Source organism: Elgaria multicarinata, chromosome 6 (genome assembly GCF_023053635.1).
Source record: "Elgaria multicarinata webbii isolate HBS135686 ecotype San Diego chromosome 6, rElgMul1.1.pri, whole genome shotgun sequence".
Classification (NCBI taxonomy): domain Eukaryota; kingdom Metazoa; phylum Chordata; class Lepidosauria; order Squamata; family Anguidae; genus Elgaria; species Elgaria multicarinata.
In genome coordinates this window covers 120587752-120612923 of record NC_086176.1, presented here as the reverse complement: position 1 = coordinate 120612923, position 25172 = coordinate 120587752, and the positions used below count along the sequence as shown (strand labels likewise).

General features: G+C 52.2%; 1 protein-coding gene across 1 annotated transcript in view; it reads right to left on the bottom strand.

The window, feature by feature from the left end:
* Positions 1-4644: 4644 nt before the first annotated feature.
* The window catches only part of PHF24 (PHD finger protein 24), a 32692-nt gene continuing 12164 nt past the window's right edge, over positions 4645-25172 (bottom strand). The window contains exons 2-9 of the mRNA XM_063128723.1: positions 19779-19885; positions 18695-19094; positions 10389-10577; positions 9272-9350; positions 8527-8729; positions 6894-7060; positions 6379-6480; positions 4645-4947 (exon numbers count right to left, since the gene is read on the bottom strand). Of these exons, the coding sequence (XP_062984793.1) occupies positions 4848-4947; positions 6379-6480; positions 6894-7060; positions 8527-8729; positions 9272-9350; positions 10389-10577; positions 18695-19090 (1236 nt within the window). The 5' untranslated portion in view covers positions 19091-19094; positions 19779-19885 and the 3' untranslated portion in view covers positions 4645-4847. The remainder of the gene's footprint in view (positions 4948-6378; positions 6481-6893; positions 7061-8526; positions 8730-9271; positions 9351-10388; positions 10578-18694; positions 19095-19778; positions 19886-25172) is intronic.

Genomic DNA, 25172 nt, shown 5'->3' with positions numbered 1-25172 from the left:
TCCCTGGTGGCGTTTCTATTGTCTCAGTGAGGTTTTGATGGCTGGATGTTGGAACTTGGTGCTCAGGTCCAGCTCTCATGGTGCCACTAGCTGAAAGGGCAGAAGGAGCCAGAGGAGATGAGAAAGAGTAAATGGGGTGGGGTGGGGTGGGGAATCCTGGAGAGGGTGTGGTGGCCTTGGGGGCTCTTGGACCAGCTGGAGGACTGATTGGTCAGGTATCAGTGTGGAACTGGAAGCACAGCAGCCTCTTCCAGTGGAAGAGACCTTTCCTGTGCTGGGTTCTCTGCCTCCACTTACTATACTGCCATGTCTCTGGGTGGGGGAGCAGCCCTAAATGTTACCCTGTCCCCACCATGTGCTTGCTCACAAAAGCTGCTGTCGAAATATCAAGGTGCACCTAGCAATGCTTGAGAGTCCCTGGCACATGGTTCTGGAGCAGGCTGCCTTCTGCCCTTGATGTTCATTCATTTTGCACGAAAGCTTAGCACCAGCTGCCAAGCTAGCACACGTTGGCTCCCTTTCAGTTCTGAGCACGTGCTCTTGGATGCTAGGGAGGAAACGCCATTGCTTGGAAGACGACGAGTCTACAGAGGAGTTCCTGGCTTTGGCTGTGACAACATGGGAGGCTGGCTGGTGTCGTAAGAGCCACACTGGGAGCTGTGCACTCACTGGTCCTTGAACCCTGGGGCCTGGGCTGGGCTGCAGTGCAGGATGCCACCTTGGATGGCGGCTAAAGTAGGGGAAAGCAAGCATTTCAGCCTGGTGTCTCTGGTGAGCTTGAGATGCGGACTCAGGTCCAAGAACATGCCTAGCATATCCTGAACTTGTTCAATTGGGCTTCTCTCTTCTAGAATTTAGCCATCTACTAAGCCCTTCCTGATTCCCAAGGACAGCTCCTTCCAACTAGCCCAGCCTGGCTGCACCGCAGCAGTGGAACATCCACCTGGAGTCAACTGTTGGCTCAGGCCCAACTGACTCCCGGCTTCTCCTGCACCACCAGAGGGCTGGGTTCTCCTGCTCGGAGGTCCAGGGTGATCCTTCCCTGTGTTTGGCTTGGATCTGCTGTGGGATTGAGCCTGAAGCAGCAGGCATCTTTCACCGAGGAAAGTAGTGGCGTGCAGCAGCCTCTGAAGCCAGACCCCTTGTAATCCACGGCCCCCTGATCTTTGGCCCGAAAGAGCTTTAGTCTGGATCAAGCTGGGATAAGACATGATAGAGGTAGAGAAAATGACGCCTGGTATGGAGAAGGTGGAGAGGGAGACATTTTTCTCCCTCTCTCAAAATACTAGAACCCAATAGGGTCATCCCATGAAGCTGATTGGTGGGAGGACAAATAAGAGGAAGTCCTTCTTCACACAGCGCATAGTTAAATTATGGAACTCACTACCACAAGTTGTAGTGATGGCCACCCATTTGGATGGCTTTAAAAGGGGGTTGGATCAATTTCTGGAGGCGAAGGCTATCCATGGCTACTAGCCCTGATGGTTGTGTGCTACCTCCAGTATTCGAGGCAGTAAACCAGTTGCTGGGGAACATGGGTGAGAGGGTGCTGTTGCACCATGTCCTGCTTGTTCATCCCTGGCCAATGGCAGGTTGGCCACTGTGTGAACAGAGTGCTGGACTAGATGGACCCTGGGTCTGATCCAGCATGGTGCTTCTTTGTTCTTATGACCGACTTGAATATGTAACATTTTCTTTTGCAATTAAAATTAGAACACTGCCGGAACAAGCAGCTGGTGGGATGAAGGTTGCTCTACACTTTGCTAAATGTGTTCAAATGCCTGTTGAGATGACGTGTGTGTTGGGTTTTGATAATGTGTGAAGTGGCTCTTTCTTTAGACACGCTTGACTAGTAGGTGTAGCTGTCCAGTGCTGAGGCCTTTTCCAGCTCTGCCAGTAAGAGGGCTGGACAGAAGAGAGGAGGGCAAAACTTTATTTCTGGCTATGGGCTGGCTCACGCATGCACATGCCTTGGCTGAGGATGGCACTATCATGAACGTGTGAATGAGTCATCACAGCTCCACCCACACAGATGGAGCTTCCATGGCACCTGCCATCACCTCCAATGCAAGAAAGCTCTCCCCTGGGAGCCATTCACACATTCAGCCATGAGTCATCAGGAGAGAAGCCATGGAGGCGTCCACACAAGGAGGTTGGGGCATGAAGCTGCCTTCAGGAGGAACCTTGCTGCTGGCAGAGAGTCAGATGTCATGTTGGGAAGTGGGTCTAAAGACGGGACTCCCTGGGGTGGGGTGGGGAACGGGACTCAGCTGGACCTGGGGCGGTTTGGACATGCTCTGTGGGTCAGGCACAGAGGCGATTCATACTGTGCAGAACCGCCTGCCACATCCACAGTTGCACTGTGCACATGTGGACATGACTATCCAATGCAAAATCTAATGTCCTGAGCGTTCGCTTTCATCCTTAACCTAAAGATGTAATCACACACACCCTGTTGATAATAGTACAAAAACGGGATAAATGATGCAAACCCCAAACTCCTTAATTTACATAATTTATTCAGATCACAGAATTTGGATTGTCTTGGTACAGAGTTGAGCAGGAACTGTGGTGGGGGCAGGGGAGTGGGCTCAGAGCCCACACGGTCCTGCTCACAGGTTTACACGTCTTTGCAGAGTCCTATGAAAAAGGCCCCCTAAAGATCACCAACCGAGAGTTTTGGGTACAAGATCCTGCATCTTGAAAGCCAAGCCACACACTGCCTTGCACATGTCCTTTACTGCTCCTGCACATCCTGTTATAACAGACCAACACGGCTGCCAGTTTGGGACATGGTCAAGTCCGATCTTCTCCTGTCCCAAGGCCAGGGGGGGGTATCTTCCACAGGAATCAGGATGGAAGCCCACCGCTGTCCTCTCCAGCCATATCTGCCTTCTCTGAGTTGGGGTCTTTCTGCTGGACAAGGGTGGCAAAGTTGGGAGAGGGGAGGCCAGTGCAGTTCAGCCAGATGCACAGGATATGGTGGTGGTGGGGGGGTCGGGTCTCACTCTGTTGCAGGAGCACAGTGACTGGAGAGCCAAGCATCACTCCACGTTGGAATGGCATGTGTAGTGTGTCAGCAAGCTTCCAGCCCCTTCTTTCGGATGTTACTCCCAGTCTTTCGAACAGGGTCTTTGTGACACTAATCGTCACTTACCCAATTCTCCCTCCATCCTCCCAAGTGGACCTTCTGTTTTGGAAGCCATTGCTTGAAGAATCCGGGGTGGGTGGGGTAACTAAGCCTAACTTCTTTACTCAGGGGCAGGACGCCTCCGATTCCGAGGGAAGAACAAGGCAGGCTCTCAGCTCAGGGTGCTGCTTTTGCAGAGGCAACATGTTGGCCATGGCTAGACGCAGCCATGGTTAGATTCTCAAACAAGCAATGTGGGAAATTCACTTGTTCTAACTTTGTTCTCATTGGTGGGCTGTCAGGAGCCTTCCTGGGAGTGGAAGTGATTGAACGACCATTTGCACCATCATTCACCACAGTCCTCAAATAACTCATGGTCTATTGTAGGATTATTTCTTGGGGATAAATATTCAAAATGGCCGCTGGCACAAGCCACAACCCACCATGGCTTAAATAAGTCAGTGGGCTGTGGGGATCGTGCGGAATGACCCATTGTTTTCTCACTCAAAAAGGGCTAGGCCTAGCCTTGGTCAACTGCTGGCCACTCTCTGTCCTGCTGAAGTGAGGGGAAAACAGAAATGGACACCCAGAGCCTTCGGACCCTCTTCTGCAGTATTCTCAAATGAAGGAGAGGGCAGGAGGGCTGGGGTGGGGAAAAACTAAACTCTGTGGTGTTCTTTTTACAGTATACCAGTTCGTACAGAGGCTGGGCTGCACCTCCCCTAGTAATTGCAAACATGGCTTCTCTTTGGGAACCAGAGAGTGGAGGCTGTGGTGAGGAAATGGCCCTGTGGCCCTCTGTTCTTAGGCTGGTCCTGTGGCACTTGGCAACATGCTCTGCCTAGCCTCTCTGGGAGTCAATCAATTTGTACAGGACATGTGAGGAGGCGAGATCTTGCTGGCCATAGGCTCGGTCATCTCTCAGCCTATCAGAAATGAGAATGCCACTGGGATGCATGTGTTCAGTCCCCTCGTAGCCAATAGCAAACTAGAATGCAACTGCAGTGCCTGGACATGGGTCTCTCTTGGCCAATCAGAAACCAGATGGCTGCTGTGATCTGGCCCTCCCTTGGCCATTTCAAAACCAAAAAGCGGTTGAGATGTGCAGATGCTCCCATCTGGGCCGGTCAGAAACAAGAGCTTGGCTGTGATGCGTAAGCTGGGCCTTCTTGAGGAGAACGAGAAGGCTGATGAAAGCTAGAGTTCTCTTTTAGCTAAGCAGAAGCTGGAGCGCTGTTGGAATAGTTGGATCCAGACCCCTCTCAGCCTGTCAGAATGAAATCAGCCGAACTGAATGAGGTGGGAATGATGTCTGGGTGTGGCCTTATCAGTTGTCCAACCAGAAAGTACGATGTCAAAGCTTTAAAGGTAATGATTAGGAGGCGTGGTCTTTCCCCACGCAACGAGGGCCGTGCCTACTTGTGTGTGTCTGCCTGTGTAGTGTGTGTGTGTGTGTGTGTGTGTGTATGTGGAAAGATCTGGAGATGCAGGGGCCAATGGGCAAAGCGGCCAATCGCGTTTCTCTCCTTCACCACTCCTGGCAGTGCTCTGGCAACGGGGGGTGGGCAGTGCTCCCCGCGGCTCTCCGGCCACAAAGTTCTTCTCGTATAAATCCAGGTGGGCAAGGTGGGCTTGTGGAGAAGCTGCCTCTCCTCCCTCTCTCCCTTGTCAATGAGGCAAGTCTGTTTGCCTTCGGCCCCGTGGCCAAGCGACCGTCTCAGGCCCATGGCTTGAGGTGGACAGCAGGGCTGTTGGGCCGCGCAGCAAGGATGTAGATGGCACTTTCTCTCAAGAAGGTTGGCCAGTTGATGGTCCGGCTGTGGGAGACAGAAGAGGGAAGGAGCCGGGCAACAGGTTAGCAAGGCAGGACCTCTGGCAGATGCAGGGCCAAGAGAAGGGGGCCTGGCCAAGAGGGTGGGGTCTCCTGATTAGACTGGAGTTTGCAAGAGCCACGCTCTGCGTGCCAGGTAAATCCAGGTGCCTGAGTGCACGGTTGGGATCAGGGGAGGGGCATGCGCCTGCTGGCTCCACCTTCGACCCCCAAACACTTGAGCTGAGCCTCCCATTCATTCGGCCATACAGGCAGATACGTGTCATGGGCTCTGGGCAGGGTTCTAGGCCTCATGTCACAGCCATTGCATCTTGGCCAGAGACCTGCCTCTCATCGTCTTCTCCCATTTCCCCACCAAGGGCCTTCGTCAGCCCGCTGGGCTCTCTGTAGCTGCCCCTCAGTTCCCCCCTGATAATCTTCCCTTCTGTCATCTTGCCATATAGTGATATCCCCAGTCTCCAATGTGTTTGCCTTACACCTGCTGACCCTCAGGTCATTGTAACCCCCCCATTCATCTGGCAAGGATTTGGGAGCCAGGTGGCCGCAGGGATGCCCCACCCCACCCCCGGCTCTCTTTTGCCAATCTGCTCCGGGTGCGAGTGACGGCGAGTGTGCCGGAACGGCATGCTCTCCTTCGGATCCCCCGGGGGACTTTGCTCCCAAGCGCCTCCTAGAGGGGCCCCCCCAGCTCCCAAGGGGCGCGTGTCTCGCTGTCGCCCACCTCCCTCCTGCTGATCTGGGTGTCATCTCCCTGCCTGGGAAGATTCTAGGGTTTGTCTTCCTGCCAACAGTTACCATGGAAACGCAGGAGTCGGATCTTGACTCCTAATGAGGCTGAGCTTATTACAAGCGTTGACGCATCTCCCCACCATTTGGGAAGCCAGAAGTGACAGTACGCTTATGGAAACTGAGGCAGGAGTGAGTGCGGGGGAGGGGGCGAACCTGGGTGTCTACAGAGAATTATGCCCAGCATGGGGAATAGAACCGTTCCCCACCACACGATCTCTGCACGTGGAATAGTCCCATGGACCCGCCCCATTGGGGTTATACCACTTCAGATGGGGGTGGGGGAGATATCATAGGATTGAATGCTCCTCCACATACCAAATCTCCTTGAACACTGTGAACTACCACATCATGGAGAAAGTTCCTACTTACTTACAATATGATGTATTTCTTACATCTCAGCCAATGGGGGTCTTGGGAGTGTTTAGAGTAGTACTCTCTTGGATGTGCTAGATTTCTACATGCAGAGGGGGTGTACTTTTTAGGTAAGGGAAGCCTGCAGTCTCCTGCTGAACCCTGTCACAGGCCTGTTCTGAGCCTGCAGCCTCCCTTTTAGAGGGAAGCTGGAACCAGGCAAGGTCTGCAGAGGCCTCCGTCTGGCGTCCTTCAAGGACAGACCGCCGCTACTCACCTGGGCTCCTCCGGCTCTGGGTTCAACAACATCTTGTCCGGGCTTTTGCTGCTGGTGCTACTCGCTGGGCTGCTTTCCGAGATGGGCCCCACGTGGCTGATGCTGCAAAGGACCAACAGACACCCCCAGGGTTAGATCACAGGGCCTGTAGGTCTGGTCGGCATTTCAAGTGGCCTCAGGAAGTCCAAGAGCTGCACCTACACATCTCTGGGATGTTGCATCAAATTCTTGCATGGCTGCATCTTTCAGATGCTGCTGCATAACTGCTTGCAGGGTGGGTGTGGGCGGGGAGAATGTCTGTTCTGCCCTACAAAGGAACTAAGACATGCACACGAGCCACAAACACCGGACTGCTTGCCCAAGCTGGAGAAAACCAACACACGTTTTCAGGTTTCTTGGGACCAGCAAGGCTGTGAGTTTCTGCTGCACCTGTAAATGCAACCCAGTAGCGGGGGCAGACGCCCCCCCATCTGAACAGCCTGCGACTCGCCGGAAGAGGCTGTGACTCTGGTTACCTGACATTGCAGGACGGCGTCTCCTTGTGCCGCTTACGGAACCACGTGTGTTGGGTGCGCCGGCTCTCCACCTCGCTGATGAGCCCATCCTGGTGCTGATCCAGGGCCAGGAACGTGGCTCGCGCTCTCTCCCTCTCCTTGCCTGTCAGCAGGTGCAGCAGGGCATTCTGTGGAGGGAAGGCAGGGGGCGTTCTGCATACCAGGGGGTTTGTTGAATAGTGATCAAGGAAAGACCCCCCTGCTGCAGACCCTGGGGAGCCCCCGCCACTCACAGCAGATCGTACCAGGCCGGGTGGGCCAAGGGCCTGAGTCTGTCAGAGGCAAAGTCTACCCAAGTACCGTCACTCAGGGGAGTGGCGCTCACGCTTTGCCTGCACATGGTTCAATCCACAGCATGTTCACGGGTGATACGGAGTAGTTTATAGTGAGGGGCAATCCATGGCAGAGCCCTCGCTTAGTCTGCAGAAGGCCCCAGTGCAATCCCGAGTTCAGAGGATTATGGGCAGCAGGACTGAGAATTGCTGCAAGTCAGAGGAGACAACACTGGGCTGGAGGGACCCGTGGTTTGACTCGGTAGAAAGTCGCCTCTTCCTAGGCTCCTGCGGCTCACCGGTGTTACACCAGGCTAAGAGATACAGGTATGGAATATACACGTAACAGCGACAAGCATTGTATGTTTTAGGAATGTTTTAGGAATGAACACAGGGCCATCGGAAGCTGCTTGATCCAGAGTCAGAACCTTGGTCCAACTAGCCCAGTGTGGTTGACACTGACTGGCAGCCACGGCTCTCCAGGGTTTCAGGCAGGGCTCTTTCCTGGCCCTGCCTGCCGGGGATTGAACCAGCATGCATTCAGGGTCTCCACTACTCAGCCCTGACCCCCTTCCCTTCATGATTAACTTATTGTCATCGGAATGGGCTATAGGCTAATGCAGCGTAGAATTAATTCTTCGGAGCTGCCTGGATCAGGGAGAAGACGACTTCTCAGAAAAGCTCTCCAGAATTAGGCAGAGCTTCCCTGAATCAGGAATGTGAGTATTTTCTTAAGATAAGGACGTGGGCCGGTTTAGACGGAATGCAATGGAGGAAAGATTATAACACTGCTGAACAAAGAGATCTTGGGAGAAGGGAATACATGCCTCACATGCTTATTTAAGCTCTTCCAAATAGGTAAATATATTGTATATCTTACAATATCAGAAATATGTTGTTGAGTGGAATGGTAATCGTAGTCACAATTAATTAATATGTTAGTTACTATTCCAATAAACACATTAGATAATCATAGTTCTAGGGTATATCGGAGTGTTGGTTGTTTGCCTCGTCATTGCAAACGTATATTATTTTTTATGCTTGTTTGAGCAAGAAATGCTATATATATATATATATATCTCCACGGGTGCCACTTTTGTATTGTCTGGCTGAAGAAGTGCTTCTGGGACCACAAAATAGAGAATACTCAAGTCTACCTCTTGTGGCCCAAAACAACTAGCTGAGCTAACTCAATCTACCGCTGACTGGACCCGGGCTAATTCGCAGCAGTTCCTGAGGCAAACAGGGACGTCACGGGCAGATCTGATTCCGGCTGGAGGAACTGGCCAGCCGGCTGGTGCAGGGCGTGAACCGATCCCCACCTGTGTGCGTGTCCTCTGCAGCAGCGAGACGGACTCGTGGGAGAGGAAATCGGCCCACTCAACGTGGCCCTTCTTCTCAGGGTCCAGCGCCGCAAACTGCAGGGCGTCGTGTTCTTCGTGGTCCTCCCCGCCGGGCTGGTCGCCCTCCTGCTGCCTCACCAGGCGTTTGTAGCACAAGAAGTCATCCAGGCTCAGTCCGCTCTCTGTGGAGCCAGCAAAGGGGGCAGGGTGAGTCAGGGGGCTGTGTCAGCTTCACCAGGACTAGCACCATGAGCTGCCAGTGGTGTGCGCCCCCCTTCCTTGGCCACCCCAAGACCCTCAAGTGGAGGGCCCTCAGTTAACGGGAGTCCTCAGCCTTGAAGCTGGTAACCAAGCTAGCCCCATTGAAGACCCTGCTGGAATAGCCCATCTCTGACCAAGTTCCATGGTGCCCCCGCACCGTCCTCTCAGCTTCCTCTGGGGTTTGGCTTGGCCTCCAATTCCCAGGCCAGAGACCCTTGAAGACTGCTCACCCATGCAAAAGGCACTGCATGCAGGAGCGGGGTGAGTGAGTGATGTTGTCTTCTGGCCCCATCCTTCACGCATTGTTCAACCAAACCTGCGAACAGGGCTGGCGCCGTTCCTTCCTCCTGGGTTTGGGTGAACCAGCTGGTGGGAGCCCCCCCCCCAGCACCTGCTGCCTGGACATGTGAGCAGGCCTTTGGTGGGAGGAGCGAAGTCTGCATCCACAGCACAGGAGTCTTACCAGGGGTGACCTTGCACCGACGGAAGGCTTCGGACAGGCTGCTCATCTCCTCTTCTGTGAGTAGCAGGTTGAGGTTGTCCTGGGGGGCAGGTGGCAAGAAGAAAGGGGGAGCCCAGGATGAGTGAGTTTCTGGGATGTTCCCTCCCACTTCCTACATCCACTCCCACGTCCCGACATTTTACAGCCAGATTCAGCCCCCAAACAAATGGTGCAAACGAGAGAAATGTGCACACAGGCACATTTATACACTTTACCCTGCTTCCAAAGTGTACGACCACCATTTTTTGGAAGAGAAACTAAACCTCAAGAACTGTTGATCTCCCCACTCTCTTTTTAAAAAGACAATATCATTAACTTGCAAAACGCAGCGTTCCCTAGCCCTTAAACTCAACAGCACCCAAAATTGGGCATTTTAGAAAACCTTCAAATTGCTGGGCCGCATTTTCATGGTAAAAAGGCAGCGATCGGTGACCATTTGGACACATCTTTAAGACACCGTCCATTCAGTGGAAAAGGGGATGGATTCGTCCAGCAAGGTCTCTATGCTCAGGAGCCACGTTCTGTGGGACTGTTGCTCAAAGCCAAGGCTGCTTGCTTCACACAGTGTGAAGTGGGGCTTCCTTCACCAGCTGCCTTCCCGTGCTGTCTGGGGATGCTGAAAGTTGCCCAACACGTAAGAAGGATCAGGCCAAAGGCCCCTGTTGCCCAACCCCCTACTTTCCACAAGGAAGTCCGTGAGCAGGAGGTACCAGGCCTCTTCCGCTGTGGCTCCTCCAGCGTACGGTCTTCCGAGACAGACTGCCCTGAACACAGACGCTTCCGTTAGCCATCATGGCCGATGGCCACAGATTGGCTTCTCTCCCACTAGGCAGCCTTGCCCAGCCTGCCTTCCGCCAGACAGTTTGGGCTGCCAACGCCCTGCTGGATGGGAATGTTGGAAGCTGCCATTGAGGACGGCCGCCCGATTCCCTCCCGGACATGTGAGGCTGAGGGAGGGAGTGCTCCTCCGTCGAGGGGTGGGGGTTGGCACACTCTTTCGCTGGGGCCAGATCCCAGGAGCACCCACCTCTTTCCCCCTTCCCCATCCCTGCTAGTCCCCCCAACCCGGCCTGCTTACACAGCAGTAGCAGCTCCAGCCGGCCTCCGCATGGGCTGCCTCAATGACCTCGGAGGCGTCGTCGTCGTGGGGCAGAAACCCCATGCGGCGCAGGCAGCCGTCGTGGTAGACCCTGGTGCAGACCCGGCAGGGCAGGAGGCTCTCCGCTGTCCACACCTCACACACCTCGCACATCTCGTCGTTGCTCACCTGCAGGAGGAAGGAAGGCAGCCCAGGGGGAAGCTCAGGTGCAGAGCAGCGACAGGCCGTGGGCGTTTGCCTGCCAGGGGGGCAGCTGCTTGGCTCCTCCCTGGCAGAAGCGTTCCCTGCCGGACTCTCCAAAAGGCCACTCTGGGCCGTGTCTCCACCCTTAGGCTAGGAGCCGGCACGGCTGCAGGGGCGTGGCTGAGAGCCTGTGCTTTAGGCGGGATGCCCCAGGGCAGAACTTGCCTGCGGCTCGTCAATGCCTCTCCACGGGGGAATATAATAGCCACAACAAGAACATCATATCATAATAAAAGACCACCGTCATCAAAACACTCATCTCTTTCAAAAAGGTAAACTGCCCTAGAAGCATGACTGAAAGGCAGTATATATTTGCCATCCGTCCATCCATCATCAATCAATCAATCATAAAGCAGCAGTTTAAAAAGCCTGGGAGAACAAACAGGTATTTTACCTGTTCACCAGAAAGGCCGTTATTATTATTTCTGTATCGCACGTATTTTCTTTGCTGCCTTTCGACTGTATTCCCAGAGTGATTTCCAAAAGGAAGGCAGCCGAGGACAGGCTAGAGCACATTCTGGGGGGAGAGTTAGGCAGGCAGGGTTGTGGGTTCAGGGCCTGGCACCACTTGCATGGCGAAGGCTTTCTCCTGGGCTGACCACCCAGAGGAGGGCCTCCAAAGGTGGTCTAAAGCACACAGATAGGTGAATGCACTCCCTCTGCTACTCAGGTCCCAGGCGGAGTCCGGGGCTTTCAAGGTGAGCACCAACATGCTGCATTTCGCTCAGAAATGGGCAGAGAGACAGTGGAACCCCTTCAGCACCAGTGAGACGTGTCCCCAACGCCCAGTCCCAGTTAGTGGCCTAGCCATAGCCTTTGCCCTAATGGCAGTTTCAGAGTCGTCTTCCAAGGGAGCGCCCCCCCATGCAACACATTATGGTATTGGATGCTGGATGTAAGGCAGTATAGCCTTACATCCAGCAGAGTGCAGGACACGGAATAACGGGCTCAAGTTACAGGAAGCCAGATTCCGGCTGGACATCAGGAAAAACTTCCTGACTGTTAGAGCAGAACGACAATGGAACCAGTGACCTAGGGAGGTTGTGGGCTCTCCCACACTAGAGGCCTTCAAGAGGCAGCTGGACAACCACCTGTCAGGGATGCTTTAGGGTGGATTCCTGCCTTGAGCAGGGGGTTGGACTCGATGGCCTTGTAGGCCCCTTCCAACTCTGCTATTCTATGATTCTATTGTTGAGTCCTGGACTGGACTCTGTTTTTCCTTTTCCATATTTCTGGACTGTTCTGCAAATCCTGGATAAAGTGTGGAGTCAGCAAAAGACAATCACTGAAAGGTCAACTTTGCAGATGGGCTTGATTGAATAATTGGACTATGACATAGTGTTAATTTTTCTATTAGTGCCAATTATTGATTGCATCATTTGTACTGGAAAATGTATATAAAGAGTGTTTGGAACCACTGTAACCAGATTAAATCATCTATCTTGTTGCTGTGAACCCTGTTGTAAGCTGTATATCATGTGACCATGTGTGAGTATTGAATTGTACATTGTTTTGCCATAACTAATTATTTTCTGTCAGTAAAGTATTTATTTTTGTACCCTACAAACAAAAATCTCTGCCTTATATTTTTTGGTCTTTGCTGTGTTCATAGTTAAGAGCCGCTGTATACTCTGCTATCACTGTGAGTCTGTATTTCACAGCACGCTTAAGTTCAGTGATTAAGCAGGCGTTGCTGTGGCCGGGCCATCTCTGCCCAGGAGGGGACACTGGCTCCTCTGGTGACCGTCACCCTGGTCCACCCAGGCCAAGTGGGTCTCTAACGACAACGCTGATCTATGAGCACCTCCCAGTCCCCAGCCTGGCTCTATAGGGAATAGGGGTGTGCACGGACCCCCCGCTCCGCTTCACTTGCAGATCCGCCATTTTTCGGAGCGGGTCGCTCCGCCCCGCCCCCGCTCCGCCCACTTCCGCTCCGCTCCGCTCGGAGCTCCGGATCGGATCCGGAGCTCCGTTTTTGCCCCCCCATAGGCTTGCATTGAAAGCTAAAAAAGTAAACAACTTTTTTTCCGTTGAAGTTAGAAACCTCACGTTTGGCACCATGACACCTCATGGGCGTATACACACACACGCCAAGTTTCAAGGCAATCCCATCATCCCCTGATTTTTGGCGAATTTTTGAAAATCGGGCACCCCATTCACACCCCTTGGGATAGCTCCGTCAATTTGCATGTTACAAACCTCAAACTCGGCACCAGGGCAGCTTATCCATGTGTCCACATGCACGCCAAGTTGCAAGCAAATCCCATCATCCCCTGATTTTTGGCGCGGCTCTACCCTCTAACGCACCTCCCATAACCCTAATTCACACCCCTTTAGATAGCTCCGTCAATTTGCACGTTAGAAACCTCAAACTCAGCACCATGATAGCTTATCCACGTGTCCACATGCACGCCAAGTTTCAAGGCAATCCCATCATCCCCTGATTTTTGGGGAATTTATGAAAATCGGGCACCCCATTCACACCCCTTGGGATAGCTCCGTCAATTTGCATGTTAGAAACCTCAAACTCGGCACCAGGAGAGCTTATCCATGTGTCCACATGCACGCCAAGTTGCAAGCAAATCCCATCATCCCCTGATTTTTGGCATGGCTTAACTCACCCCAAATTGTCCCATTCTACAACTACGTCAATTTGCACGTTAGAAACCTCAAACTCAGCACCATGATAGCTTATCCACGTGTCCACATGCACGCCAAGTTTCAAGGCAATCCCATCATCCCCTGATTTTTGGGGAATTTATGAAAATCGGGCACCCCATTCACACCCCTTGGGATAGCTCCGTCAATTTGCATGTTAGAAACCTCAAACTCGGCACCAGGAGAGCTTATCCATGTGTCCACATGCACGCCAAGTTGCAAGCAAATCCCATCATCCCCTGATTTTTGGCGCGGCTTAAACTTTTTAACTCACCCCAAATCAAGTCCCATTCTACAACTACGTCAATTTGCACGTTAGAAACCTATCCTTTGGTCCCATGACAGCTTACCCATGTGTCCCCATGGACACCAAGTTTCAAGGCAATCCCATCATCCCCTGATGTTAGGGGAACTTTTGAAATTTGAACACTCCAGTATGTCAGGGATTTAAAGTTGCAATTGCAGACAGCTCAATGGGGCCAGTTCCAAGGCAATCCCAACATGCCACGAGATAACCCTAAATCTTCTGGCACATTTGAAAAAGGGATTATTGAATTTGATAAAGTCTAAGTGAGCGCAGGAAGGACTTCTCCCCTGAGTCAAAGCAAGACACATACACCATCGCTGCAAGGCGGGAAGGGGAGAATTATTATTATTATTATTATTTATTTATATAGCACCATCAATGGAAAGCAGGCAGGCAGCATGCATTGTAGTGCCGCAAGGATGGCTTGAGCACTAACGCATAGCAAACCAACCCATAAGTGGGCGCAAAGTGAGGCAAAGATGGCTGGTTGTTTCTTTCTAAGCCAGCAGTTACGCCTTGAGGGGCACAGAGGAGGACGATTGGGAGCAAACCAGGCACCAGGCGGGCAGAGAGGCAGGCAGAGTAGGCGAGGAGTCAGTCCTGGCAGATGCCCCACCACAGCAGCACCCCGGGGGAGGCGGGCAGGCAGGCAGGCAGGCTGCGGGCATTTCTGGGGGCACAAGGAAGTGATGGCTGGTTTCTAAGCCAGCATTGCAGTTAGTCACGCATTGCAAACGCAAACCATCCCAGCGAGTCGGTCACCGAGGAGGACAGGCTAGCAGAGGGGCAGGCAGAGTGACATGTCATAGATCTAGTATTGGGGAGGAGTCAGTCCCGGCAGATGCCCCAACACAGTAGCACCCTGGGTGGGCATTGGAAAACGCCATCTTGTGGGTCAATACTTCCCCCACCCCATGTCCTGCAGGGTTGCCTGCCTAACCCTTGTGGGGATGGGAGATGGAGAGCTTAGAGTGGCAGTGCCAGCAGCAGCCTTCGGCTTTCCCCTGGAACCAGTCGCCTTGCCCGCCTCTTTCCCCAGCAAGATCGCCTGGTGCTGCCTATGAAGATGCATCTTCATGCTGCTGGTTCCATAATGCCCTGTCGATGAACCCCTGCTTAGGCTGAGTTTGCAGTGGCGACAGACAGCAAAGCGGGGATCCGCTCCCAACTCAAAGTGGTCCCACACGATGCTTGTCTTTCGTTTCTGTGGTGACACCACCAATTGCCCGCCTGAGCTCTCTGGTGTTGCCACAGAAACAGGGGTGTGGGATGAGACTGGGGAGAGAGCCTCGGCCTGCTGCTGCTCCTCCTCAGCCCCCACATCCTGGAGGCCCACCGCCTCCTCCTCCTCCCCCCCCTCCACTGTGCTGAGGACCTCGTCTAGGTCCATCAGCGGGCTCGTGGGCTGAAAGGAGAATGAAGGAGTTGGGGATACTCCTCCTCCTCTAATGGCACTGCTGCCACGTGCCTCTTGCAAACGGGCACTTTTCCCATTCCCACCCTCAAAAAGAGAACGCCGGGCACAAGTTGCAGAAGAGAGTGGCTCTGCCTGCTGCTTGTCCTGCTTCTGTTTTGGAGCAGTCAGCCAAGGAGTTGCCCGTTTGAGTTTCACAGGAGGAGAGGAAGCCCTGCTGGCAGACTGAGCCTTGCTGCTTTCAGCACGCCTGCTTTCTCTTTTCATGATGACTAACAAAATATTAATACTACTAATACTATGTATAAGGTACTACTAAGAATATGTATAAGAAGAATATAATATGTTTAAATGTAGGGAAATGGGACAAGAACAATAAAATATACTACTACTAATATGTATGAGAATATACTACTAAGAATATCTACAAGAATATAATAATATGTTTTAGAATATTACTAATAAATGTAGGGAAATGGGACAAGAAATGGGACAACCACTACTATAAGAAGAACAAAATATGAATACTACTACTAATATGTATGAGAATGTATACTAATAGACTACTAAGACTATGTCAAAGAATATAATAATAATATGTTTAAGAATAGGGAAATGGTGTGCGTATGCTTTCCCCAAAATGCTCAATCTGTGGCTGCCTGTTGAACTTGACAAAAGCAGCCCACTCCGTCGAAGTTACACAGAGAAGAAAAAGAGAATCCAATTTTTTTGGTATATTTGGTATATAGAAGATAGAAGGAAACACAATCAGGATTTAAGAGAGGGGAGGGGGAAAAAGAACCAACCACTACTATAAGAAGAACAAAATATGAATACTAATATAATATGTATGAGAATATATACTAATGGACTATGTGAAAGAATATAATAAAATATGTTTAAGAATATAAATGTAGGGAAATGGGACAAAAAGTGTGTGTATGCTTTCAAAAGAAAGCTTTCACAAAAGCAGAACAGTCAGGCTTTAATACAGGGAAGGGGGGGGCAACCAACCCAACCACACACTCCAAAATTCAAAAATAAAGTTTATATTAAATCAAAGTAAGGGGAAAACACAGGGCAAACTAAGCTACAAGTCAGAAAGAAGCAAACAAACACACACACGCGCCAAACTAAACCTATATTAAATTAATCTATCTCCAAAGCAGGAGCACTAGCTAAGTAAGTGTTCCCTCCACGAACGCCAACCCACAAAGAGACACAAAACAGAAAGTTCTCAGGGTGGGTCTGCCTTAGTCCCCCCTCCAACGCTGGGATTGGAGGAGGATGCTTTCTGAGGAGATGAATTCTCATCAGGATTGGGAGTTGAATGTGCCTGTCATCGCTTCCAAAAAAATAATAATAATAATAAAAAAAAACCCAAACCCCGATTTTTAAAAAAATATTGCACGTGAACCACAGCACGCAGAAAGTTGAGAGTGGTCTCAAAATGACCCCCATCCACGACTCTCTGTGCACAAGAATTTTCAGAACGATAGCTTAAACCCCCCCCCAGTTATCCCCGATTCTTTCCCTCAATGCAATCCTATGGGCGAAAAGCCGAAACGCCGTTTGAGCCCTGCGGTTGACCCGATTTTTAAAAAAATATTGCACGTGAACCACAGCACGCAGAAAGTTGAGAGTGGTCTCAAAATGACCCCCATCCACGACTCTCTGTGCACAAGAATTTTCAGAACGATAGCTTAAACCCCCCCCCAGTTATCCCCGATTCTTTCCCTCAATGCAATCCTATGGGCGAAAAGCCGAAACGCAGTTTGAGCCCCGCGGTTGACCCGATTTTTAAAAAAATATTGCACGTGAACCACAGCACGCAGAGAGGTGAGAGTGGTCTCAAAATGACCCCCATCCACGACTCTCTGTGCACAAGAATTTCCAGAACGATAGCTTCAAAAACAACGTAGTTATGCGCGATTATTTGCCGCAATGCAATCCTATGGCGAAATGTTTTCAAGATGGCGACCGGAGCGCTCCGACTGAACTCGGAGCTCCGAAAAATGGTCGCTTCTCTTCGCCTTGCTTCTAGGGGGTCCGCGGTCCGCTCCTACTCCGCCTCTGGGTAAGGCGGAGCAGGCCAATCCGCTACTGCTTCTACGCTCCTAATCGGAGCGGAGCACATCCCTAATAGGGAAGCTGTTCCCAGGGTTCCTGTCTGTCCATGCTGTCTGGGGATGTTAGGAGTCCAAAACATCTGGGCAGCACTAGGTCAGGGAAGGCTGCTCTAGGGGGGAGTACCACTCCATCCAGAACAAGTTGAACGTGGCCTCACGGAACGTATAAACCACCCGCCCACGAATCTCCCATCTTGTCAGGATTAAGCTTCAGTGCCCTGACCCTCATCCAGCCCACCACCGATTCCACACTCGCTTGAACTCACGAGCGGGCCTTAGGCAAGCTGCTCCCACTCAGCCTCGGCTACAATATGAGGATAATACTGACCTATCTGATGTTGTTGTTTTAAGGATTGCTTAATCCATAAAATCCAAACATCTTTGCCCAGGCATATGGCAGCACATCTTAATCACCCACGTTTAGTTTTTTAACGGTTTTTAATGCTTTATGTGTGTATGTTCTGTGTTTTAGAATTTTAAATTTTGCATACTTGTTTTTATCTCAATTTTAGAATTTCTGTAAACCGCCCAGAGAGCCCTGGCTATGGGAGCAGTATACAAGTGTAATAAATAAATAAATAAATAAATAAATAAATAAATAAATAAGGATTGCAAGAAAATCCCATCAAAAGCTACATGCATGCTAATGATTTCTCAGTGGCTTTTGCATTTTTGCTCTCTTGCCTCCTCTCCTCCACATTCCTTCCCCTCTTCTTTAACTTTAACCCAGTTCTTCATGGGTTTCCTCTAACTGGACACAAAGTGTGGGTGGTGAGGTGGTGGGGTGTCAGGTGGGGGCTCAGCCGTGGGGCTGCTGGCCCTGTGGTGGACGCAGCAGCAGCAGCAGCCTTGATTCTAGCTGTTCAGACGGACCCAGAAGGTTGTCTGGGTTCCGGGCGAGCACTGCTGCGCACACCTTCTGGGGTGGGGGTGGGATGCGATGCCCAGAAGGAGATTACTGGGGTCTTGCTTCTACCACTTTGAGGAATCCACGGGTAAAGCACATCTTGCCCTGGGGTCAGAAATAGCCGGCCCATTCACCACCCCATCTGCAGCTGGCCCAGCTGGTGGCTTTTTAAACTGCCAAGGAAGGGTTTTTTGGGTTTTGTTTTTAAATGGAGAGGAAGTTGTGCTTGTGCCCCACAAGCCCTCCTGAAACATGCAGCGGGGCGAGGGGGCGGACATGGACGGGGTTCATCCCCCAAACTTCAACCCCCAGTTCAGTGGCGGACACCCCCACAATGCAGGAAAGCCGGCCGTTGTGGTGTTACTCCATTCAGCCCAGCACGAGTCCCAAGGACCTCAGAAGAGCCCTGAGGCTGGATCAGACCCAGGGTCCCCCAAGTCCAGCCCTCTGCTGCCCACGCAGGGGCCAGGCCCAAGAAGGCCACGTGTGCTGCGGTGGCACCCTCTCGCCGCCCATGTTCCATAGCAGCTCGGGTGCCAGGCAGCTGGCTCTCGCCTCCTCCGTGAGTCCTCCCCCCACCCTGTTCCCCCAGGGGATCTGTGACCCTCCCCCCCCCGTGGTGCCCACCTGCTCCCGCGGCTCCAGGCTGATCTCGACGGGCTCATCGGCGTCAGCGTCGTGCTGGCGGCGCGGGGGGCGGGTGAAGGCCGGTGGGGCGAAGGGCCGGGTGCGGTCGAACTCGTCGGGCTCCACCCCGCGGCCATCGCGCAGCCGCTCCCAGGCAGCCCGGCCGGCCCGGCGCACCGCCTGCTGCTGTCGCGAGGGCCCTGCCGACGCCCCCTCGCCAGCCGGCAGCTCCTCTTGCACGGTGTCCTCCAGGGTCCCCCGCCGGCTGCTGGTGCCCTCCGTCTTCCGCTTGGCCGCGGCGGGCCGCTCTCGGAGGCCGTCCTTGAAGGCCGACACCGCCAGGCTGACCTTCTGCACCTGCTCCACCGTCTGCCGCTTGGACATCAGCACCCCCATGGCTCTGTGCGGAGGGGGGAAGGGACAGGTGAGCGGGAGGGCGAGGCCGGCTTTCCAGGTGTGCACACGCACACACACGCACACACACACACACGCATCCTGCCTGTACACCTAACCTCCCTCCCTCCGCCCTGTGCAAGACTGTCCTTCCGACAAGAATCACAAGGGCAGGCTTTATTTAGTTTAGATAGCAGCATGCCATCCTTAAGAGAAAACTTCTCCAAAGGTGCCTTCCGAAAGACACAAACATGAGAAAGTGATATAAAAACCAGCTAACATTAAAACCACACTCTCCAGTAAAATACAAAATGTGAATAAATCAAGAACCGCAGCTAAAACCATCTTAGCTCCATGAAAAATTCTTAGGAAAAGGCCGGGGGGTGGGTGGGGGGGGGAGAGCCAATTTTCTTCTGGTAATGACTTCTCCAGGCTTATTATTCCCAGTTTCCTCCAGATTCCTGTTTATCATCTGTAACTAAGGCGTCTCCCAACTTTGCCCAGGCTGCTCTTCCCAAGTGCCAGCTTGGGATCCTCTGGGCTGCCATCTGCAGCCGTGCTGGGCATCGCCAAGGCAGTGATCACCGCCTTCTCCCTAAACTCTAGCAACGCGGACACCTTTGGTGCAACAGCAGCTTCTGCTCCTGCTGGACCGTTTGCTCCTCCACACGTTCATCTCCCAGTAACTCACCTGGATTTGAATCCTTGTCCACTTCTGGGCTGTGCACGACTAATGAGACTCCATGCGATCCAGGAGCACCGAGCCCTCGGGAGCAGGAATCAGACGTCTGCTTGAGGCTGTGAGGATGAAGCGTCCAGGCGAACCTCTGTAAAATGTGTTCCACCATCAGCCTTTCCTGCTCCAGCCAACCCTGCACTTCTTCACTTGCAGTCCAACCACAATTTTCAGACTTTTGCCTCTCAGGCAATTCATGTAATTGAAAGGCAAATTGCAGACTTGGCCTTTCGTAAATAAACAAACTCAAAGAGTGGGCGCATTCCCAGAATCCAGATTTGGCAAACAGTGGGGCAACAAAACAACATTTATTTATTTGGTTTATACCCTTGTCTACCAAAAAATGGCACTCAAGGCACGTGGCACAGCTAGGATGCATGTGGCCACCAGCCTCCTCCTGCTACTGCTGCCCAGAACTTTCATCTGACTGACAAGCTGGAGCGTGTCTGGAAACAAAGCCCTATGAAGAGAGACTGAAAGAACTGGGCATGTTTAGCCTGGAGAAGAGAAGATTGAGGGGAGACATGATAGCAGTCTTCAAAGACTTGAAAGGTTGTCACACAGAGGAGGGCCAGGATTTCTTCTCGATCCTCCCAGAGTGCAGGACACGGAATAACGGGCTCAAGTTACAAGAAGCCAGATTCCAGCTGGACATCAGGAAAAACTTCCTGACTGTTAGAGCAGTGCGACAATGGAATAAGTGACCTAGGGAGGTTGTGGGCTCTCCCACACTAGAGGCCCTTCAAGAGGCAGCTGGACAACCATCTGTCAGGGATACTTTAGGGTGGATTCCTGCATTGAGCAGGGGGTTGGACTCCATGGCCTTGTAGACCCCTTCCAACTCTGCTAGTCTATGATTCTATGGTGACACAGTCCTTCCTGTATGTCCTGCCGGTTGGAGGTGGGCGGGCGGGCAGGGTTGGAGCTCTTGTCATCTCTGCAGCCCTTGCTCAAGCAAAGACAGGAATACTTCTTTCTGGGTGACCAACCCTTAACTCTTGCCTACATCAAAAAGGCCAGACTATGACCCATTCTGGTCATGAGGAGTAGTTCAGAAGGGGCGTAGCTGAGAGCCTGGGCTTTAGGCGGGATGCCCCAGGGCAGAACTTGCCTGTGCCACGTCAACGCTATGTTGTTCTATGATTCTAAGACCCCATCCAGCCTTGTCCAAACAGCTTTGGCTGGAGGACAATCCTGTTCATGAGGTTAACTAAGGAAGACACCCTCCTCACACCACCAGGTTTGGGTCTGGTGCTTGAGGATAAAGAAGAGGCAGCTTCTGGAACGATTAACAGTAGTACCTGTTTTCCATTCTTTCTGTAATGGCACGCACAGACGTGAGCTGCAGCACTGCCCGCACTGCCCTATAACTACGAATAAGTAATGCCTACGACATTTCCTGACTGAATCAACGACCCCAAGCTTGGGTTAGCTGTAACTGCCCCACCTGTCCTAACCCTCACCTGATCCTCGGCTCCCTGAGCTGCTCAGCCCTCTCTCCCTCTCTCTCGCTTCCTGCCATTTGAGTCCTTCTGCTTCAAAGTCAAGCTAGCCCAGATCTGGACTTCTGAGTCTCTTTTTCTCGGTTGCTCTGGAAGGCAGCTGTGGCCAGGAAGAGAAGCGTGGCAGGAGCAGAAGAGGCCCTTCACCCTTGGGCTAGTTAATCACTACCCACACACCCAGCTGCTTTTCTTCTCTTGGTCCCTATTTTTTCATCTCATACTAGTGGTAAAGCAGCTGGAGGAGGAGAAACATTTAAATGGATGACTTTGGGCCCATCACAGACTCTCAGCCCAACTCTACCTCACAGGGTTGTTGTTGTGAGGATAAAAATGGAGAGGAGGGGGATTATGTAGGCCACCTTGTGTTCCTTGGGGGGGAAAAAAGGTGGGATTGCAGCAGTTTCTGCAGCTGAAACTCTCCCCACGGCCTGAGTTCAATCCCAGTGGAAGCTGGCTTCAGGCAGACGGCTCGGGTCGACTCAGCCTTCCATCCTTCCGAGGTCGGTAAAATGAGTACCCAGCTAGCTGGGGGAAAGGTAATAACGGCTGGGGAAGGCAACGGCAAACCACCCCGCTATAAGGCCTGCCAAGAAAATGTCAGTGAAAGCTGGCATCCCTCCAAGAGTCAGTAAAGGCTCAGTGCTTGCACAAGAGGTCCCTTTCCTTGAGCCTCGTGTGGCGCAGAGTGGTAAGCGGCAGTTACTGCATCCGAAACTCTCCCCATGGCCTGAGTTCGATCCCAGAGAAAGCTGGTTCTCAGGCAGCCGGCTCGGGTAGACTCAGCCTTCCATCCTTCCGAGGTCGGCAAAATGAGTACCCAGCTAGCTGGGGAAAAGGTAACTGCGACTGGGGAAGGCAATGGCAAACCACCCCACTACAAAGTCTGCCAAGAAAACGTCAGCGAAAGCAGGCGTCCCTCTAGGAGTCAGCAATGACTCAAGTGCTTTGCACGAGAGGTTCCTTTCCTTTCCCTTTTCCTTAAAAGCAATAAATAAATGCAATAAATAAATAACAATTCTGATTATGTCAATGAGCATAGGATGGGACAACAGAACCTGACAATCCATGAAACACAGAAGGAACAGATTTAACAACATCCATGCACCCTCATCTCCCTCTCAGCAACGGCTGAGCTGGGCCTCCTGTGGGGCAGGCAAAAATTCTGCCAGCAAACCACGAATGTGCCTTCACAGTGTTCGCTCCTTGTGTGCCCCAGGTGCTATCCAGGGTGCTGAAACCATTTTGGGGATGGGGTTCTGCATCTCAGAGAGCTCGGAGCCGCCAGCCTCCATGGGTCCATGTGCACTGCTTCCCGGTGGTGGAAGCAGCATTTTCTTCTCTTCTTAAAGTCATCCCTGGCCTTTTCCTTAGTGGCCTCAATTCCATCATCACTCAAGGGGAAGATGGTCCTGCTCTTTAGGCAGGATAAGGGAATCCTGTCACACCCACCTACACCAATCTCTTCCTGTTGTTTCATAGGGAAAACAATCCCCCATTGTCCCATACATCCCCCCAACATTTCACAGATGGAAAGAGGGATGTGCTGGTAACAGTCCAATTCTCACAGCTCAGAGCAGTGCCTGAGCCTAACCTTCTCTGCTCTGCTTGCTATATCCATCCACTGCCTCTACCACGGCCGCCCTCCCTGCCCTGACTTGAAAGCTAGGACGATACTTGCAATTTAGCTTAAAGATATTCTCAATGAACTTAATAGTCCTGCCATATGTTATCAACAGCTCAAAGTATAGCTCAGTCACCACAGTGTGTGAAGCGGCCGGCAGTGCGCTGCAATGTGCCCCAGTGCTCATGCGCATGCATTCACATGGATGTGGGATGGAGACCAGATGCAGCTCCCCACCCACACCAGGATTTTAATATCTGGAGACCCCTGCTGGGTGGGGGAGTGGCTGGGTGGGTGGGGGTGGAACCTCTTTCTGCCCAAGGACCAAATTTTTTCGGAGAAGCTCCCGGGGGGGGGGGGGGGAGGCAAAACGCCAGTCGGTTTTAGTGGGGAGCTCTTTATGCCGGGAAGGGAACACATGGGGAAGGGCAGGGGAACCTTGGAGGGCCAAGTCGAGACTCCAGGCAGGCTAGATTTGGCCCTGGGGGCCGGCGGTTCCCCAACCCTGCCATACCGCAAGCTTTTGCATAAGCATCTCCAAGAGGTGAAAAGTAGGGGCAAAACCAGGAGAGTGATTGATCAGGGACAGGACCAGGAAAGAGAATCATAGAATAGCAGAGTTGGAAGGGGCCTACAAGGCCATCAAATCCAACCTCCTGCTCAATGCAGGAATCCACCCTAAAGCATCCCTGACAGAGGGTTGTCCAGCTGCCTCTTGAAGGCCTCGAGTGTGGGAGAGTCCACAACCTCCCTAGGTAACTGGTTCCATTGTCGCACTGCTCCAACAGTCAGGAAGTTTTTCCTGGTGTCCAGCTGGAATCTGGCTTCCTTTAACTTGAGCCCGTTATTCCGTGTCCTGCACTCTGGGAGGATCGAGAAGAGATCCTGGCCCTCCTCTGTGTGACAACCATTTAAGTATGCACCCTTATCTCCCTCCTTTTAAGAGAGAGAAAGAGACCGCTGTCCACTAGAGCAGGGACTTGAACTTCCTGGCCCTGGGTTGCATGATGGGTCTCCAGCCAAAGGACTGAGCTGGGATTGCTGAACTGGGGCTGCTCTCCTCTCCTAACCCCAGTACAGGAGGCGCCCCCAAAGATGAGAATCAAAGCCTTCTGGCTTGGGGTTCCTTGTCAGGAAGCAGCTGAGATATCATACTGGCTACTGACTCAGAATCCACCTGGGGAGAATGGGGAGAGCAAAGCTCTGCCACGTCTGGGGCTGCAATGTGTGCATGCACACATTCACAAACACACAGAACATGTATGCCACATACTTAAAACACAGCATGTGCCATTTTCTTCTCTCTGAAGTATGTACACACACACACACACACATACACATACACACAGAGTTTTCCTCACACGTCTGCCTAATGTACACATTGAAAGTTCCCTTTAACGTTGGCATGGTTGGTTCATTTCCCTCCAGGCCCCTCCCAGCGTTTGGCATTCCCAGGTTGCCCCCCTCTCCACATCCTTCTTTGCTTGCTGTGCTGCTCTTGGGTGTGATTGATTCTGTTTCCTGTTGCCTGGGAAACTCAGGATCCCCCCCCCCCAGGATTTGGCAGGTGAACCATCTGTAAGCACTCGTCTCTGCTAAAAATGGTGCCTCTTCCATTTATTGCTGTTGGGAGCTGATGTGCCCATTATCGATCGCTGGCTGTGCCAAGCAATCCCTCTCTTCTGATGCAGCAGCGGTTTCCAACTGAGTCCCCCCCCCCCCCCGGCCTGGCTGAAACAGAATGTATTTTCAAAATGACCAGTGCCTTATTACAAAAAGTCAGGGAAGCTGGGTGAAAAGGAAACAGCCACAACCTACACAGGAATGTCTTTTTGGGATGAGGGTGTACAATGGTGCTCCCCAGAGATCATAGAATAGCATAGTTGGAAAGGGCCTATAAGGCCATCGAGTCCAACCCCCTGCTCAATGCAGGAATCCACCCTAAAGCATCCCTGACAGGTGGTTGTCCAGCTGCCTCTTGAAGGCCTCTAGTGTGGGAGAGTCCACCACCTCCCTAGGTAACTGGTTCCATTGTCGCACTGCTCTAACAGTCAATCCTTAATTCTTAAACACCATTGCTATTTCAGAACCTGAAAATCCCAGAGAAGTTAGTTTTTATGTATTCATCTGGCAAAGTTGCACGTCGCTGCAGCCAAAGCCAGATTCTCAAAGCCAGTAGCCAGGTAGCCTCTCATCTCCAGCTGCTGGATTACTCCTAAAGCAATT